Below are 18160 nucleotides of genomic sequence, written 5' to 3'. Positions count from 1 at the left end.
ACAAATCTGTTCGTAATATAAAGATACAAATTTAAAGTTCGACTGAGGAATTGTTACTGGTATTTGACAAAGAAATATACTATATTCACAATGTCTCAGTTGACGTAAAAAAAAGCTCTTGAAGAATATACGTCAGCTAGGAAGCATAAGTTGCTAAATTAATTTTTGCTATTTTCTACATATTTATCAAAAAATATTCAAGAAAAAATTACAAAATAGTTTACAATGTTTCCTAATTTTGTAAACTATTATTATTTGGTAAATTATCAAAATGTATATTTTTAATTAATAGCATATTTTTACTTTAAACCTCATCTCTGAGTAGGTATGTTCTAAACACATGCTTCATAAATGAACAGTAAAATTTCTCATCTGACAACTTAACAAGTAGTATTCTTGTTAACGATTTGCCAAAAAGTAGTCAATTAAATAACTATAATATTTTTCAGCTGAATTTACGATTGCTTGTATTTAAATCACCTTTCGGTAATTCTGGTCTATGAAATCTAAATTAACATGAAGCGAAGCAGTCAGTAAACAAGTTACGTTGAATAACATTGTCATAATGCCACGAAAAAGCTTACAATTAGCTTTAAATGCTCATCGTTTAATTGCATGATGGAATTATAATTTCTAAATGCATACCTTTTGTCAGTTAAATCAATTTCTTGACTATTCTTGTACCACGTAACGTTCGGCTTTGGTATGCCAACTACATCACAAGGCAAGCTGATTGGTGTCCCATATTCTCCTAAAGTTTCAGCGCGGGTGGAACTCACAAATCTCGGTTTTTCCAGGACTACAACTTGAGCTTTGGCTGTGATGTTATCGAAACGCTCTGATCTAAGCCTGACATGACATTCGTATTGTCCACTGTGGGTAGTGTTGACTGAAATTAGTGTCAAGCTCCTGTTCCAGATGTCGTTCAAAGAATACATGCCGCCGTTTTCAATTAAAATATTATCTTTGTACCACAATGTTTCTAACTCGTGCAAGGGTCTAGCGTTAGCTATACAATCCAAAGTCGCCTGAGGTGTACCCCTCACGATTTTAACGTCTTCGGGGGGTACAATTATCTGCGGTCTTATTTCTTTTGAGTCGTTCGTTTCTTGTACGGTCAGTCTTATAAATGCACTGTTCTCCTCCTTACCCTCTTGAGTATTTATTGCACGTGCCCTGTATGCTTTTTGATCTGATTTTTCAGTCGACAAGATGATCAACTGGTTCGATTTGGATTTGGCGTATTTTTGAGCGTATGGTAATTGACCATCGTTTGTGTGCCAACTGACTTCGGGTGGAGGTTTTGACTCGATTTCGGGAAGATCTAAAATCGCAGCTTGTCCTTCGACGACGGACAGGCTTTTTTCAGTCTGATCTTCAAAAACGTTCATATCTACGGAAAAATTTAATCACCAATCATTGGGCAAACAAAATTAAATTTTCTGTTCAAACAGTTTTACGGAATAAACATAAAATTTAATGTACCTGATTTCAAAAATATACATATGTATTACGTTTTTATTTTTTCCACTTTAAAATATTTCTCAAAATAAATTTTTGTTTTAACGAATTTGTTTCTTCCAGTGTTTATTTCTTTTTAAAAAAACCTGACATTAATACAGTATTAAGTAATAATAAATAACAAGAAGACACAAAAACATTCTGATATAGATCAATTATGATTTTACGATCTATTAAAGTCTCTGACATTCGCTACAAAACGTTCCCGACAATAGTTAGTTGTACCGGGTGTCCCATCACTTGTGTCCCGTAGGAAAATGACTTTAAAACTAAATTATATTTATATGAAGGTATTATGGATGCATAAATACTGTTCACCGCCACAAAAATTGGGTATTACTTTTTTGTTAAAATTAATTACCTAGGTACAGCAGGCAAAAAACTATCACTTTAAAAATTAAATTTTGTTCAATGCAGTTCAAATTTAGTATACGTTTTGAAAAAATGGTAGAGCAATAAAATCCGTGATTAGAATTTAATTAAAATGTTTTGATGTAAAGATATTTGGTTAAATTAATTTGGGCCGTTCTACTTTATGAAAATTTATTGCAGACGAAGATTTATGAGGGGTGCAGTGTGTTTGACGCCGTAACACAGGCAGGTACCGCTGGAACCCTCTTGAATGGTCTTCGTACCATAAATTGCGGACAAGAATAATACCCACAAACTTAACTTTGTCTTCCATAAATTTTTATAAAGTAGAAGGACCCAAATTAAATTAACCAAATATCTTTACATCAAAACATTTTAATTAAATTCTAATTACGGATTTTATTTCTCTATAACTATTTCATAACGTATACTAAATTTGAACTGCATCGAACAAAATTTAATTTTTAAAGTGATAGTTTTTTGCTTGCTGTACCTAGGTAATTAATTTTAACAAAAAAGTAATACCCAATTTTTGTGGCGGTGAACAGTATTTATGCATCTATAATACCTTCATATAAATATAATTTAGTTTTAAAGTCATTTTCCTACGGGACACAAGTGATGGGACACCCGGTATATCAGGCCGCGAAATCATTCTTTAACGTACCGAGAGAAAAATTGTCGCCGAGGCCGCTCGCGGCCGAGGCAGCAATCTCGAGGATGGCTTAAATGTCGCTATGGAACCGACTTAAATTAAACAATTCATTTTATAAATAATCGTAAAAATGTTAAAAAGAGAATTGTAGTGAAAGTGATGTTTCAGTTTCGTGTACGTATTATAAATTCTGCGGTTTCTAATGTCATACCCGAAAAATCTAAACGCCAGTCTTATATGGAAACTCTGATTTGTATCAAATGTTAAAATGACGTGTACTTTTAACGGGCGTCGATAAAAGCAACGGCCCTGAAATTGGATTTCGCGGCCTGTTTTTAGGTACGCGAGTGCTCGTTTCGCGTACGGTTGTACAAAAAATACATTTACAAAATATTTCGGCAATTGTTTAAATATTTCAACATTTAGCACCAACAGAGCTAAAAATTATTGTTGTTATTGAAATAGATTTAAATTTTTGTCGCAGTCCTACTAACTATCTAAGTATCATTCATAATTTTAAAAAGCACTACTAAAATTTTTATGCATGCATTAAAAGTGCTTCTTTGACTATACTTACATGCAACTAGAATCTTCATTTCTTCACTGAGTATTGAACCGATTTTGTTCGAGGCTGTACACCTGTAGCTGCCTTCATCCTCGTGACTAGCGGAGAATATTTTGTAGTAAGCATCAGTTGAAAATTCAGTTATTGGCACCCCGTCTTTGAACCACCTGAACTGCGGCGAGGGATTACCTGAATTAAAAAAAAATGTTTTTCAAATTTCATGCAAAACGATTTATGACGAGCGCTTAGAAGACAACCATAGAAATTGCTTTCAATATTTCATGGAGTTCGCGCGGTGCGAATTTCGAGACTCGCTTATTGTAGAACGAATAAATATTTTCAACAAACGTCTAGCCGGCAACTGGCAATAACAGAACAACTTGTGTTTGTGAGTTCATTCTCTTATGAAACGTGTCGAGTAAGTGGCCATTTCTGCCACATATTTAAGTAGTAACTACTAAAATGCACTATTTGCATTCCGGGGGCGGAAAAAACGGCGCAGGTGCAGCAGTTGGGAAATTGTTTCGTTACCGTCATTGAAAAGTAATTCGTTAAAATCGACTGTTTTTAATTACTCTTTCCGGTTACTTTTGTCAAAGCTGATTGCACTTCGTCCGAAATGAAACGATCTTAATATTAACCTTATTCAAGTATAAAACGAACATACATATTTAGAATCGTTAAATTTGTGCTTGTACCGGATTCGTACCAATACATTAACCAGTGCTGGGCATTTTTTGCAAGACTTTTGGATTATTTTTATTTACAGAAATATAATTCAAACGTGTATTTTCAGAATGCAAGATTTATTACGCACCTCCCCCCGCAATATAGCTCGCTCAATCAACAAAGTTACTGTGGGACCAGGGTGTAATGAATATTGTATCCCTACACCCACCCCATTCGATGTCACGATTATTTCTGGAAAGTTTATGTTTTTGTTTTAAATATGAATTATAAACGATTGAAATGAAATTTTGTAGGATTTCCCCGACAACGTATCTAAAAGTTTTGTGTTACACACGGTGGGCGAAATTAGCCCGGCAATTTTATTTTAAAAGTTTCCTTATTATGTCGTACTATATACTGGAGGAATTAAATTACTCACAACTCTTTAAAATTTAATTCGCCGTTGAGATCCTTCGCACCATCACTTTAAAGCAAATTGAACACTGTAAATTGATTAATATTTCATTGGGCTAGGGTGTTCTTATTATTATTATTTCACGTTACCTTTGGCATGAGATCCTTTTCTCTTGTCCTTCCAAGATCACACCGCGAAGATGGAATCACGGTCGTAAACCCTTCGGACGCGCGCAAAATTGTTAATGCATTAGCACCTTCATTAATGTAAATTTGATTTATTCAAATTGGTCGTTACCTGTTATTATTATTATTATTAATGGACCAAGTTCATTGAGGATATGTTCCACTAAAGCAATGTGATTACTCGAGATTAGTCAAAGTGAATAATTAGTATAGCACTGGACATAAATTTTGGCCGTAATCTGCAAAAGTGTACTTGTGCGCATCGATTTTCACGTTACCTCAAGATTTTTCAGAAACATCTACTGCAGCTTTTAAAATTAGCTTCTTGTGGTAATTCAAGTATTTAATAGAAAGGGACTGACGGTAACCACGCTTTCCGAGAAAATTAAGGAAATATTGAGTTACCCACCACATATACGGTTTCTCTGTCCGAAGAAATGAGCTTAATTGACTTGAGCCAACATTAAATTTTTTGCAGGTACACTCCTCAACGATATAATTACCAGATTATTTTTCCGCTATCGTCGATGCATTGTCCAAATGGTAGGCATATTTTCCAGAGAACTTTTAATTAATTCTTTTCAAGTCGAAATTTATATATTACTTTACCCGCTGTCTGCTTTACAAAAAAATGTATAAAAAGATATTTGAGAAGGAAACGGAGGCTGATTCCTAATTATACCTGCACGCGAGAGAGAGGAATGCTCATTGTCCAGATGTTGCATGATTACTAAAGAATGTATGAATTTATAATGCCAAGTTTAATTGTCCTCCTACCTGTTATTGTTCCTTTATAGCCCGACCTCTTTAATAGCGATTAAAAAGTTACAACAAAAAGCGAATGGGAATTTAATTGCTTATTGAAGTGCACAGGGATCTCATTTTACATCTCTTCCTGTTTTTTGATTCGGGAATTTTACTGATGGTTTATTGGAATGTATTCAATATCAAAATAATAAAGCGACGATTCGATTTTTCTTTTACTGGAAAACTTGTGTTCTGAAATTAATTACCGAGTAGTGACGGTTGAATTAAAATATTGTCGAGTTAACCGTTACACTGGGCACTGGTAGGTATACCAGTAGGCTTCGGAAAGACCCCAAGGAAGTGTACTGCTTCACTAACTCGTCAGGCTTCAGTGCACTTCCTTTAAATTTTACTTTAAAAATTATTTTATTTATTAGCGAATTATTCAGCTCTTAATATAATAGTTTTGCTACTTTATCCATTCAAATTTACGCTTACCAACAGAACACACTTTATTTTATTTAAGCCTTGAGATATCGTGCGTTCATTTAAATTTATCCTCAAAGTTGGCATTGGAGAGTCGATTGAGAACGTACCACTCGTGTAATATGCACTTGTAGTAGTTTAAAAGCGTAAGATTTAAACAGCTGATCCGTTATCCGTATAGTGTGTTCACAACCGAGTCTTCAACGCGAACGCGCGATACAAAGTGTCTATAAAAAACATACATCAGGCAGCTTCTGGAATTCGAATATATTAAGCATTCACGATATTTTTGGGACCGAGTTGGCTATATGATTTTTTCTTTTCATGTTGGACTAACTGATCCAGTGATGCAACCGATGCAATTTTTTTTTTCTGTCAGTGTCTGTTCGACATTTGGTTGCCACCGCATTGCAAGATTTATGATTTTAATGTTCCTAAGAAAGTAAATGATTTATTAAGTGTGTAAAAATAATTTTAATTTCCGTCAAAGGAAAAGTCAAAATTGCCAAAATAATTTTGTTAAGACAAAAAATTTCCATTAAACGATGTTTCTTCCAATTTAAAAAGGACAAACCAGATTTAAGAGATCCGGCAACAATGTACAGTTGCGGCCGTTGAAATCTCAGACAGGAAAGATTTAAACACTCTGTATAAATTCCGAAATTTGATTAGCGTAAACAGGATTTTCTCAAGGATTATAAAGTCAGTGTCAGTATTTGATATATTAGGTCAGAATCGCGCGTAACTTTTGAAATGCCGCAATTATCTGATTTGCAAAAATGTGTTAGACTGAGGGACGGTGTGAGTATAAGAGCCATTGCGCGAGAAATTAATGTGGATAATGTTTGAGTGACATTTTGAGAAACGTCACTTTCAATACCATTTACAAAGCCAAAAGTTTGGCGTTGTCAAAGTGTCTGAGTTTTCAACGGCCGCAACTGTATCTATTCAGAAAACATTTTGAAAATTGTCAAATCAATGTGCAATTGTATAAAAAAAATCAAATGGACGCTTACGAAATGTCATACAAATGTCAACTCTACCCCACCCCCACAGTTGCCACATAGATTTTCGTACATAGTTGCCATACTTATCCACAATCATTTTGAATCACCCCATATATTGTGGTACCAAATAGAAAAACAAACGTTATTTAAGTCCATTAATTACAGGTTTTTCGTTTTTTACATTAAAAGGAATTTCTGTTAGATACAGTAGCTACCAACATGCCATGCCCTTTAATTGCAGTCTAAAAAATCGCAAAATTTTAATTCCCATCACATGACAAGTGTTTAAAGCTGTTGTCTGAAGAATACAATATGATCATTGATCACTTTTAATTAGTAATACTCAATAGACTGACAATACATATTATTTTTATTATGTATAAACTATCAAAACATGACTTCTGCAGACACCTTACAATGAAGATTTGGGGTAATTAAAACACACACATTTTGGGGGTTTATGTCTTCTTATTTGACTGCTGATATCTGATTTGACGGCTTCAACGGTCGACATAGTTTGACACAATCAAATAAAATTATAGAGCCACACAATTCCGCAGTACTCTTGATATACGTACTTTTATAGACACTTTGTATTGGGTGTTTTTTTTTAATTTCACCTCGTAGTAGATCAATTGTGAACGCACCACTCGTGTAAAACATAAGATTTAAACAGCTGATCCGTGATCCGCAACCTGCATGGCGCGTTCACAATCGACTCTTCAACGCCTACTGCGAGCTTAAATTAAAAAAAAAAACACCCGATATATCCCGTGCATAACTTAAAAATTGTTACACATATTTTGCATAATCTTTGAACCAATCAAGATTTCTGTTTTTCGCATTCGCTGAACTCTATTTTGTCAATTGTTTGGAGGTGTGTCGAATCTATGTAAGTTTTGGTAAACTTCAGTGTAATACGACTGATATGTTTACAGCTGGTTGCGAAAAAACCTGGAAAAGAAAATTCTCCTAATGTAAATTTGGTTTTGTTCATTTGTTAATTAATTGACTACTTGACAATAACTATAAAAAACGTCATTTAATTTTGACCATATCTAACCAATCTCTCGTGAGAAGGTTTCACACTATGAAAAAATTGTAAAAATGTGTCAATTTTATTCTGACAGTTCCAGTCTTTTTGCAAGCAAGTGTACTACAGTGCAGGTGGTACCATCGGTGGACATTAAAATCTGGGACATCTAAAAATTTTTCATTGTGTATCAAACTTTCTTCGAGTTTCAATGTTTTTTTGTTACCTACCTGTTTTGACCACCAAAAAACCGATTCTGTGAATAATTATTAATTACCAACTATTTAATTGGGAAAACAAATAATATTCAATATGAAACAAACTGAGCTTTAACTTGATGATTTTGACAAATAAACGTCATTAACCCCGTCATAATTTCTTATAACCTTTTCGTAAAAATACAATTGTCATCTTGTTCCAGCATTAATGTCCACCGATGGTACTACATACACAGAATAGATTTTTAGTGAATGAATTCGTAATTCAATTACACGTTTGTTTCAAAGAGATCAGTAATTTTCACATAGATATTTAAAGTAAAAGACAATTGATTTATTGCAAACAAAAATTTACAGTGTTCCAAAATGACTGTGGTATCCTAGGGTGCTTGAATCGAAAAAAATAGTTTGGACCCGCACTACACTACACCAAACATAACTTCCAAGATACTGGCAAGTGTCAAATACATCATTAATCACCATAATAATTTTGTTCGCAAAATTTTATCTGTGAAAATGGTTTTCGCTCCTGAACAACAGATATTCATGATTGAATCTTATTTTCGCAATGGTCACACAGTTCACACATTTCGAGAAAGTGGCAGTGCTCGACTTCAGGATCGTACTGAGGAAAATATTGACACTGTTCAACGTCAAATGGAAGACGAACGCCAATTATCTCTCAGGGAATTGTCGCAGCAGACTGAGCTAACTAACAGTGTCAACTTATTAAAGAATTGTTCGAAAGGATCATGAAAATTCAGTAACAGCTGAAATGTACTGGAACAACATTCTTGATGTTTTCATCGATTAACTCCAACTGGCTCAGGGGTATTTTCAACAAGACGGGGCTACAGCACGGAAGACTTCGTTATTTGTGGCAATTTTTTGACGATAGGTTGATCAATCGAGATCTCTGCTCTGCATTGACGCCGCTTGATTATTACCTGTTTCCTCATTATTAAAAAACACAATTTTCAAGGAACCTGTCACACAATTGATGATTTGAAATGTAGAATTAAGGAAGAAGGCGAGCGAGTAACCTCTTAGACATTTAGTGCGATTCTGGTTCAAAATTTAGCAATGTTGTTATTGAACAACATTGATTTTCCATAGATCCAACCAATCAACAGCTTCATATCATAGCAACTGCAACACTGTTATGTAGCAATATTGGTAAATTTTAAAACAGAATCGCACTAATTTGGTGGTTTTAAAATTTACCAATATTGCTACATAACAATGTTGCAGTTGCTATGATATGAAGCTGTTGATTGGTTGGATCTATGCAAAATCAATATTGTTCAATAACAATATTGCTATATTTTGAAACAGAATCGCACTAATTGGTGTGTATTTTTTAGAACATGAAGAGGCGTCTTCCAATGTGCATCGAAGCTCAAGGCTATCATTTTTAACACTTGCTCTAGTCTAGAGTAATTAAAAACACAATATTGTTAATTGTTGTTTATTTATTTATTGTTATTACATTACTTGTTTACACATATTGTGCGGATTTATTTATTTTTGTTGATCATAACTCATCATAACCTAACTTTAACCGGTTACATATCGTATATGAGGAAGACAAACGATGGGATAGAACGGCGCGGCGGAAGTATTAAATCACGGATTACTAACGCCAATTTTCGTTGTAGAATGTAGAATCATAGGAAAGAACCGTTCTCAAGCTTTTCCTGAAATTGTCATTTTATGACAGTTCGTTCAAAACAATGATTGTGATATTAATGCTTTTGTTTTTCAATGCCTACTTGACCAGAAATTTTTTGAAACATACGGTAGTTGCTTCGCAAAAGTTGCTAGTGCGCGGGAGCTCTTATACCTGTCATTTTGACGGTTCTTGATGGTTGGTATCACTTTTCTATTATGCGTCACTCAAATTGTCAAAATCTGTTACGATACCACAATCCTTATGGAACACTTTGTATAAACTTACTTTGTAGTCAAGAGTCAATTTAAATGTTCGCGCCATATGAAAACTAATTTTCTACGCGTAGTAATCTAGTTATTATTCTGTCAACGAAAGTCTCAGTGGAAATACAACGTGATCAACAATGACTAAGTCTGTTGGCAATAAAACAATTGAAAAGTACCTACTGGTGTTTTTTGTCTCGTAATTCGCACTGACTGAATTTTTTAAATTGAGACGACATTAAAAACATGTTTGGTTATGTCGGTTATGTTTATGCTATTACAAAAATAAACCTTTGATGGTAAATGTCAAATTTGCCAAATTTCATTGTTACTAACAGACTCAGTCATTCTTGATCACAGTGTACTATACTAGAGTTTTATCACCGTAAAAAATGGGAAGTGATCGCTACATTATAGCATGTATTTGTCAATTCAACTCCTAAACGTCTTACAATTTGTTTTTACTTAAGCTTGTGATTTACAATGGTCCAGACATTTTCAATTGGATTCGCATCCGGAGACTGAGAATGATGAGATCGATCTCATCTTCTTTCCTACAGTCGACCGTAATATTTGAGGTATTTGTCTTTTTGTAGTGACAATGGTTCATTGTAATCGCAGAAACCATTCTTTAGCAGATGGCAACATACCTGTCTGATAGATTTTTAACGGTACTTGTAACGTTAGATTTTGTGTAAACAACGACAAATCTCTCAAATCGCGCACACTGAAACACCCCCGAACATGACCCAAAGTTTAAAGAGTGTTCAAGTGAACACTGAAATATTCGTTGCCTCGATATTGTCTAGGATTTCCTCCTTGAAATCAATGTTTCGAATGTCGCTGTATCCGAGAAGACTGCGTTACTCCAATTACGATTCCAATTTTCCATTTTTGCAGATGAGTCTTGAATTAACATATTTTGAGGAAAGTTGAAACAGTTGTTTGAAGAGTACCTTGCCATGAAATGCTAGGACTTCGTAATCAACACATAATTGTATAACCGTCTAAGAACTCTAACGTTATACTGCAGGCTCTATCGTTAAAAGGTAAACTAGCTTAACAGAAAAACTTAAATTTTGTGAAATACTTTTGGAGACGTTGGAGACATTCTCACACCATTGCCGCAATGCCATTTCAAGTAATGAAACATTATGTAAATGGGTTATAATACTCGTAGATAAAATTAAACGGAAAAGTGGAGTGAATAGGGATGGTGAGCGTGTAAGAAATAGAAACAAATTGTATAGGTGAGGCTCCAAAAAATCGCTGCTGGAGCAAGTCAAGTCTGGTCTGGTTTGATCAGGTTTGTCTGTCCTAGCTCTATGTGTTCTTTGAGAGAAAAGAGAAGGTGAACAAAGTTTTGTAGTAGATATGGAGTAGATATGACCTGAGGTTGGCAGAGTTAGATAGTGTGGCCCCTGCACAGGAAAAAAAAAGAACAACAGTTCGGATCCTGCGCAAAGGAAAATACAGCATGTCTCTAGCGCAAGGATAAGAGAAAATCAGTATGGCCGCTGCGCAAGGTTAATAGAAGATCAGTAGGGCTCCTGCGTGAGGATAAGAGATCAGCATGGCCCCTGCGTCAGGATAAGAGATCAGCATAGCTCCTGTGTGAGGATAAGAGAAGATCAGCATGGCTCCTACCTAAAGATAAGAGAAGATCAGCATATAAATCTGCACAAGAAGCTCCCCCAATGCCATAACGCCATTAAATTCCTTGTGGGTGATGCTGCATCCATTCCCTGGAACCACTAAATCCGCAAGAAGGTGCAGAATAGTTTGAATTGCCTTTTTTCTTAAATAAATACCAGAGCATTGTTTTATTCAATGTTCGAAGAAAGAAAAATTTGTCCGTTACAAAATGTTTCTTGGACCACCCCTACCTCTGGAGTAAAACGAATGAAAGAGAGAGAGAGATTGTGTTACATTTGAACGCACATTTTTGAATGAAAGCAAAGTTAATTTAAAAAAATGGCAAATTAGGCTCCAAATACGTAGAAGCACATGCATCTGGTCAAAGTAACCGGTGATTTCTAGGAGCATAATTTTCACAATGAGCAAGTGGGATTTTACCTTGGACATCGGGTTCGAGATTATATCAGTAAAACAGTTACCGAAAACCAAAGAAAAGTAAAGCAACTATTTGTCAAAAATGGGTGACCTACAAGACGTTGTGAACAATGGCCGACTCAAATTGTGTAAAATTAACGTTGTAAACGCCGAGGTTTATAAACATTTACACACACTCACACAGTTTCATTTATATTAATGACGTTAAGGCACCGTGTAGATTTAGTGAGTACCTGTTTTGATTAATTCGAAAAGTATGTACAGTTAAAATTTAAAAATAGGGACGAAGATACTAGAGTTAAGCCGGCCTGTGATATGTCATTTGGTGGGGGTGCGCGAAGACGGAAAACAGTCGGACGAGTCCATCTTTCGTAAAATAGGGGTGTTCAACAAATTAAAAATCAGCTGATTTTTGCAGGTACCGGTGAACGAGTAAAAGTTTCCATTTAGCTGTTTTTTGAGTAATTTAAGTGATTTGTTGTGTGTTTTTTCCCCCACCAAATGACATATCTCAGGCCGGCTTAACTCTACCAGGTAAATTATGTTAGACTAAGTGATGCTTTTCTCAGTAGGAGGTGTCAAATAATAATCCTCTCGTCTTCTCATTGAAGTTAAAGTGTACCTACTATGGCGTTTAGAGTTCTTGGAGGACTAACAATACTAACGCATGTATAGGTATTTTACACGGGACCTCGCTCGAAAAACGGCGTCATCTTCACGTTTTGTGGTTGTGCGAGTTAAACCTATATTAGGCAAATTGACGATAGTTTTTGATTGCTGATATTGTTGAATACCCAATTGTGGATAAACGGTCTGCAGCAGAAATACACATTTTTGGCCCTTTGGATAGATACATAAAAAAGGTTTTTCAACGAAATAAGTATAGTATACATTTTGAAAATAATAGCTACCACCACCACTTATAAACCAAAGCTAGCGCTTCTTGGATAAACCATTAAAAAGTAGTGATTCCCACATTTTAGTAAAAAATTGTGGTTTAAAAGTGCAGTTCGAAAATTATCCATAAAGTTTACTTATCAGTTTCTTACTATTTTCTTAGTCTATTCCACCTCATAAAAGTACATTTAATTATTTTGTAACCAAAAGGGTTCCCATTGTTTTGCAAAAGCAAAGCCATCGACTTTACTTCACTTTTTAAGGGTTATGGTTTTCAACGTTAATAATAAAATAGATTTAAGTGCTATTACTATTTCTGACTACATCTCTACCTACAATAAATGAAAACATGTTTCAATGTTCATTCTTTGTTTCGTATCTTTCAATTACTAACAATAAGTTAAGAGTTGTGTAAGAATATCTGAGCAATGTGTCCAGTTATCAAATGATAAAAATATTATTAATTTATAGAGAAAACCTGTTTTGATTTAATAATAAATTTATTGGTAGTCATTTTCAATATGGGTTATTGTCGCAGTTAAATGTTGCGTATAACGAGATTTCGCTTATGTCTTTTGTAATACATTTTTTACTTTTATCGGTAATATTTTAATCTTACTTCTTTTTCTTCTTACTGTAATATAATTAATGTTAAAAACTTACTTCATATTTATAGCAATACAGACTTATACAAATTAATGAACACAGCGAATTCTGCTTTGAAAATCATCTTAATTAGTTTTTCAGAATTTAGTGGAATTCATTGGTCACATATAATGTTTGGAAAATAATTCATCAAAATCAAAAAGGGGAAATGAACACTTTTCTAAAATGTAATTATGCTAAAATATTTAGAAAATAATTCATTAAAATCAAAAAGAGGAAAATGAACATCTTTGTAAATTGCTAAATTGTGCACAAATTGGCAAATTAAAGCAATGCTACATTTTCTGAAGGATAAATTACCGCACAAAGTAAATATATCACTTTATTGATTACTTATTTCTTCTTTTCTTTTTCTAGATATTTTAACGCGATTTTCATGTTTCTACTACGAACTTTTAGTTTATTTGTGGCACCACCTTTGTGTAAACTATTGCATTGTTTCCAGCAAGCGTTTTGAGTAAGTCAACATTAACCTTAAATTTCATGAGCTCGACACGAGAAAATATGATTTTATCATTTGCCGGAAGTTGTTGAAAAAGTTCAACGTATTCCGTCGCCTTTCCCGTTGTCTACACCTTAAATAGCGGTGTGCTAGCGTGAATTCTCTCGAGACCGTTTCGAAGCCCTAAGCCCTTAATTTTTATGTCTGGCATCTTGACATGTTAACGGCGCAATAATAATTTTTTCATTCGCCACAAGACAAAACGTTGATTTGAAAAAGGTTTCACTCAGAAAATTCTTGCGGTCACAAGAACAGCCAACACTTTTGGAAGTCTAATGTTTGGTTTAATTAGGATTGTATTGACAAAATTGTTGGCGGTGGTGGTGTGAGCAGCATTAATTTTCGTTTTATTAAACTGTAATCAGATTGAAAACATACCATTATTGGCAGTTGTAGCCTATAATTCATTTTATTTTCAATACAACGGTCTCTGGTAGTCTAATTGGCAGAATAATTTCCTTTCAACCCAACTGCAGCAACTTGCAATTTCCGTTTCTTGTACGGTTCAACAGATTAATTCAACAATATCATCTGCTGGCAATCGTAAATTTTAGAATAGCAGTTTTAATTTAAACTGGAATTTTCGCCCTATTCTGTCAAACTCACCGGTAACATTTCATAAAAGTTCATTCTGGCTGTTACCATAAAAATTTCAGGAATATTCACGGTTTATCCAGTTGGTTTGTAGTTTCATTAAAAAAACTAAACTAAAGCTGAATAAGTGATTTGATTATTTTTAAAGCAAAAGGCCATGAACCTTCTCGTGAACCTCGTAAATAATTCAAAGATTTGATTTTGTGATTGTAATATTAAAGAGTTGAATAATTTACCACAGAACGACATTAAATATTTCATCTAATTCTTCACGAGATTAAAGCAATAATTATTTGGGAATATCGATCCGTTTCAAGGAGTAATTACCAAGCGGGTGTGTTCAAGTTTGACAAAGTGACAGATGAAATTTAATTTAACAGTGAATTTATTTATACCTTCATTACTCGCTTTTCAAATTACATCAAAACACTAACAACTGCAGCAAGAATTCGTGGTTTCTGATAATTAACGTGCACATCTGTCTGTTAACACAGACAGTCCATCATCATCCGTCAATAAAATCACCTATTTATAGTAAGCTGTATAAATATTTTTGTATAATCCGCTCGTCAAAGAAAAATTCCTTTAATTAAAATCTTCGACCACGTGTGTAAACAGATATTAACTCTCATCCCGCGTTTTATCTTTGTACTGTAACACACCAGCAGATCTTGTGCTGAATATTTCTACAAGAACTACATCAGAAGTTCAAATATTTACATGACGAAACCATCCGGGTCTGTACTGCCACGATTATTTAAATTATGTTTATAATGCGACTGCAAACATTTGGATTTTAATAATATCTTTGGAGACCGTCGATGGCACGATGGGGAAATAGTAAAAAAAATGAGATTGGTGCCGACACGTGAACCGCCTGAGTTCTGGATCCACGTGTGTTCCACGGGGCCGTGATCGGTCGAATCGAGAGGTTAATGAAAAGTTTCGTCTTCGTCGACGCTTGATTAGGTGCTATGGAGACCAAACAGGAAATCAAAGAGACTTCCATAAAGGCAATTACTTAACGGTTTCGTTCGATATTCGCCGCCTCGTTGCGTTTCGCGGATTTTATTGCAAAACTATGTGCGATTATAACGACGTTGCCGCGGATAACTGCGTTCGCATCATTTGATACCGGCAAAGGGCAGCAAGGATTGGTGACAACGATACGAAACAGCAATAAAACCGACTCTGGTCACTTCATTATATTCCCATTTATGTACTTTGCTCTCTAGATGCTGATCTGAAGCAGCTAACCAATATTCTTCTTTCATTCAGTCGATTTACTTGATTTTGACACGTTGGCGTGTACCAGATTTGCGATAATGTTCTAAACCACTGTTGTCACTTTTGTTAATTGAGATATATTTTATATTTCTCAAACAAAAATGAATAATGTTACCTAGTCTATATGTTAGGGGATGTTTCTGAGTTCGGTTGAATTTAAGTTGAATTGAGTAAAATCAATGTTCAGTACTACAAAATTATAGTTTTAATGGAATATTGAACATTAATCCAACTCAAATAAAGTACACAGCAAAATCCGACCCAATTAATAGATCTTTTTTCATTATTTTGATTCTCGTAAATCTCTTGCGGGTATTATTATTACTTATTAGTAAGTTTCTGTAAATTTAGAACATGTTTTTGATATCAACTGTAACCCATTGGTCAGAGAAAGAAAACGTTTATTATACAGGGTGGAAATTTTAACTGGAATAAAATTCATAACTTGGAAATAGGCGATTTTTGTAAAAAATACCTTGCCCACATTTTGACGCATATGGTTTTTGCATATCTGCTCCTGGAAGTGCGCAACCATCCCCAACTTTTTTTTTTCAAACGTAAGGGTATATCAAGTGACACCTCGTTTGAAAGGCCAGTTTGTAAGGAATACAACGCACTATTTGTTTATTGAATATTTTCAAAGCCTACGTGCTAAAAAATAAAAACCAATTCTATAAGTTCAAAACTATTTAATTCAACAAATGTTCAAAATGGGCACCGTTTCTCTCATGGCAAATTACAAATCGATAGTAACATGCATCCCTTAGGTTTTGTAACATTTCCGGTGTGATTTGGCTAATTTTATGGTTCATGCCTAATACGTTACTTAAGGTCCTCAATATTCTTCGGTTTTAGGCATGAAGTTAGGCAAATCACACCGGAAATGTTACAAAACGTAAGGGATGGAGGTTACTATCGATTTGCCAACAAACAAACGGTGGCCATTTTGAACATTTTTTGCATTAAATAATGTTAAACTTATAAAATTGGTTTTTATTTTTAGCACGTAGGCTTTGAAAATATCTAGGAAACAAATAGTGCGTTGTATTCCTTGCGAAGTGTTCTTTCAAACGAGGTGTCACTGGACATACGCTTCCATTACAAAAAAAAATTGGGGGTGGTTGCGCACTTCCGGGAGCAGATATGCAAAAACCATATAAGTCAAAATGTGGGCAAGGAAAAATATAAATCGACCTGTTTCGGGATTTTTTTTACAAAAATTGCCTATTACCAAGTGATGAATTTTATTCCAGTTAAAGTTTCCACCCTGTATAAAACACATAAGACAGGGCTTTTACGGTTTAAAAATACAATTAAAATTTTGTAATATGGATTGCTAAAAATTGTAATAATTACTTGTCAATATGATTTTTTTCCACGATAAGCACTCGTTAGCTAGGATCGTAAACACACATCGCAACACTCCGTAATTACTTGCCTCACTTTATTTACAAACACGTTTAATTCTAATATCACTCAGCTGTCTTATAGTCTTATAGAGGTACCTACGAGATATACCTACTTACTGCCTGTATCACGAGTATACATACTATCTCATAAATTTCATCATTCTTCTAAAAAATTAGGATACACTTTATACCATAGTTACGAGAAAACTAAGATTTCAAATTTTTTTTGAAAAAATGTAAACTACTAGATACTTGCGTTAATGGTCGCTCAAGAATTGCATTTACAATATACATTTTTTTTTTAACTGCCAAATTTGGATTTAGTTACAGATGATTTTTTCATTATTTAAAATAAATGTTACCTTTATAGTAAGTACATATAATGATTATACAAACTCTTCTTATCTAAAACATTTAAGGTGATTAAATGCTGTGGATTTTTTTCTCTTAATTTTCTCCCACACCTGCTTTTTGCTATTACTTTGATGTTACCGCTTGTAACATGCTCATAATAAGTTCTAATACGAGGTATGTTCTACAAGATGGTAAAATTTTTTACTTCCCTATTTATTTCTCTTCAAAACTGGAAAGTTATTATTGTTTCTATGTTTGATGTATTAATCCACTCTGTCAGAAAGAACATGCACATGTGCACAAAATTTATTTACTTGTGAAAGGTTGAATATTTGTTAATTTTCTAAACATTTTGATGAGATATAAGTAGGTATGTATATGAAAATTTCTTATTCATATAACTCAGTAAATGATTAAAATTTTACAGACAAAAATACCAAATCTAAAAAACTTAAAACGGGAATGATAATTTATCAAATTAATAATTGACAAAATTCAATACAGGAAGCATAGAACGAAACATTTGTTTAACGTGTATAAACAATGTGTTTTATTGAAACTGTTCCCTAT

General features: G+C 34.1%; 1 protein-coding gene across 7 annotated transcripts in view; it reads right to left on the bottom strand.

The window, feature by feature from the left end:
* The window catches only part of sdk (sidekick cell adhesion molecule), an 84030-nt gene that overhangs the window by 12705 nt on the left and 53165 nt on the right, over positions 1–18160 (bottom strand). For 6 of the 7 annotated variants that reach the window (XM_069042164.1, XM_069042166.1, XM_069042169.1 and 3 more), the window contains exons 3-4: positions 3126–3302; positions 646–1393 (exon numbers count right to left, since the gene is read on the bottom strand). In XM_069042164.1, the coding sequence (XP_068898265.1) occupies positions 646–1393; positions 3126–3302 (925 nt within the window). Of the gene's footprint in view, positions 1–645; positions 1394–3125; positions 3303–4221; positions 4286–18160 lie in introns of those variants that run through there. The other variant, XM_069042170.1, reaches the window with a different exon arrangement.

Source organism: Tenebrio molitor, chromosome 3 (genome assembly GCF_963966145.1).
Source record: "Tenebrio molitor chromosome 3, icTenMoli1.1, whole genome shotgun sequence".
Classification (NCBI taxonomy): domain Eukaryota; kingdom Metazoa; phylum Arthropoda; class Insecta; order Coleoptera; family Tenebrionidae; genus Tenebrio; species Tenebrio molitor.
This window is presented reverse-complemented; position numbering and strand designations above follow the sequence as displayed.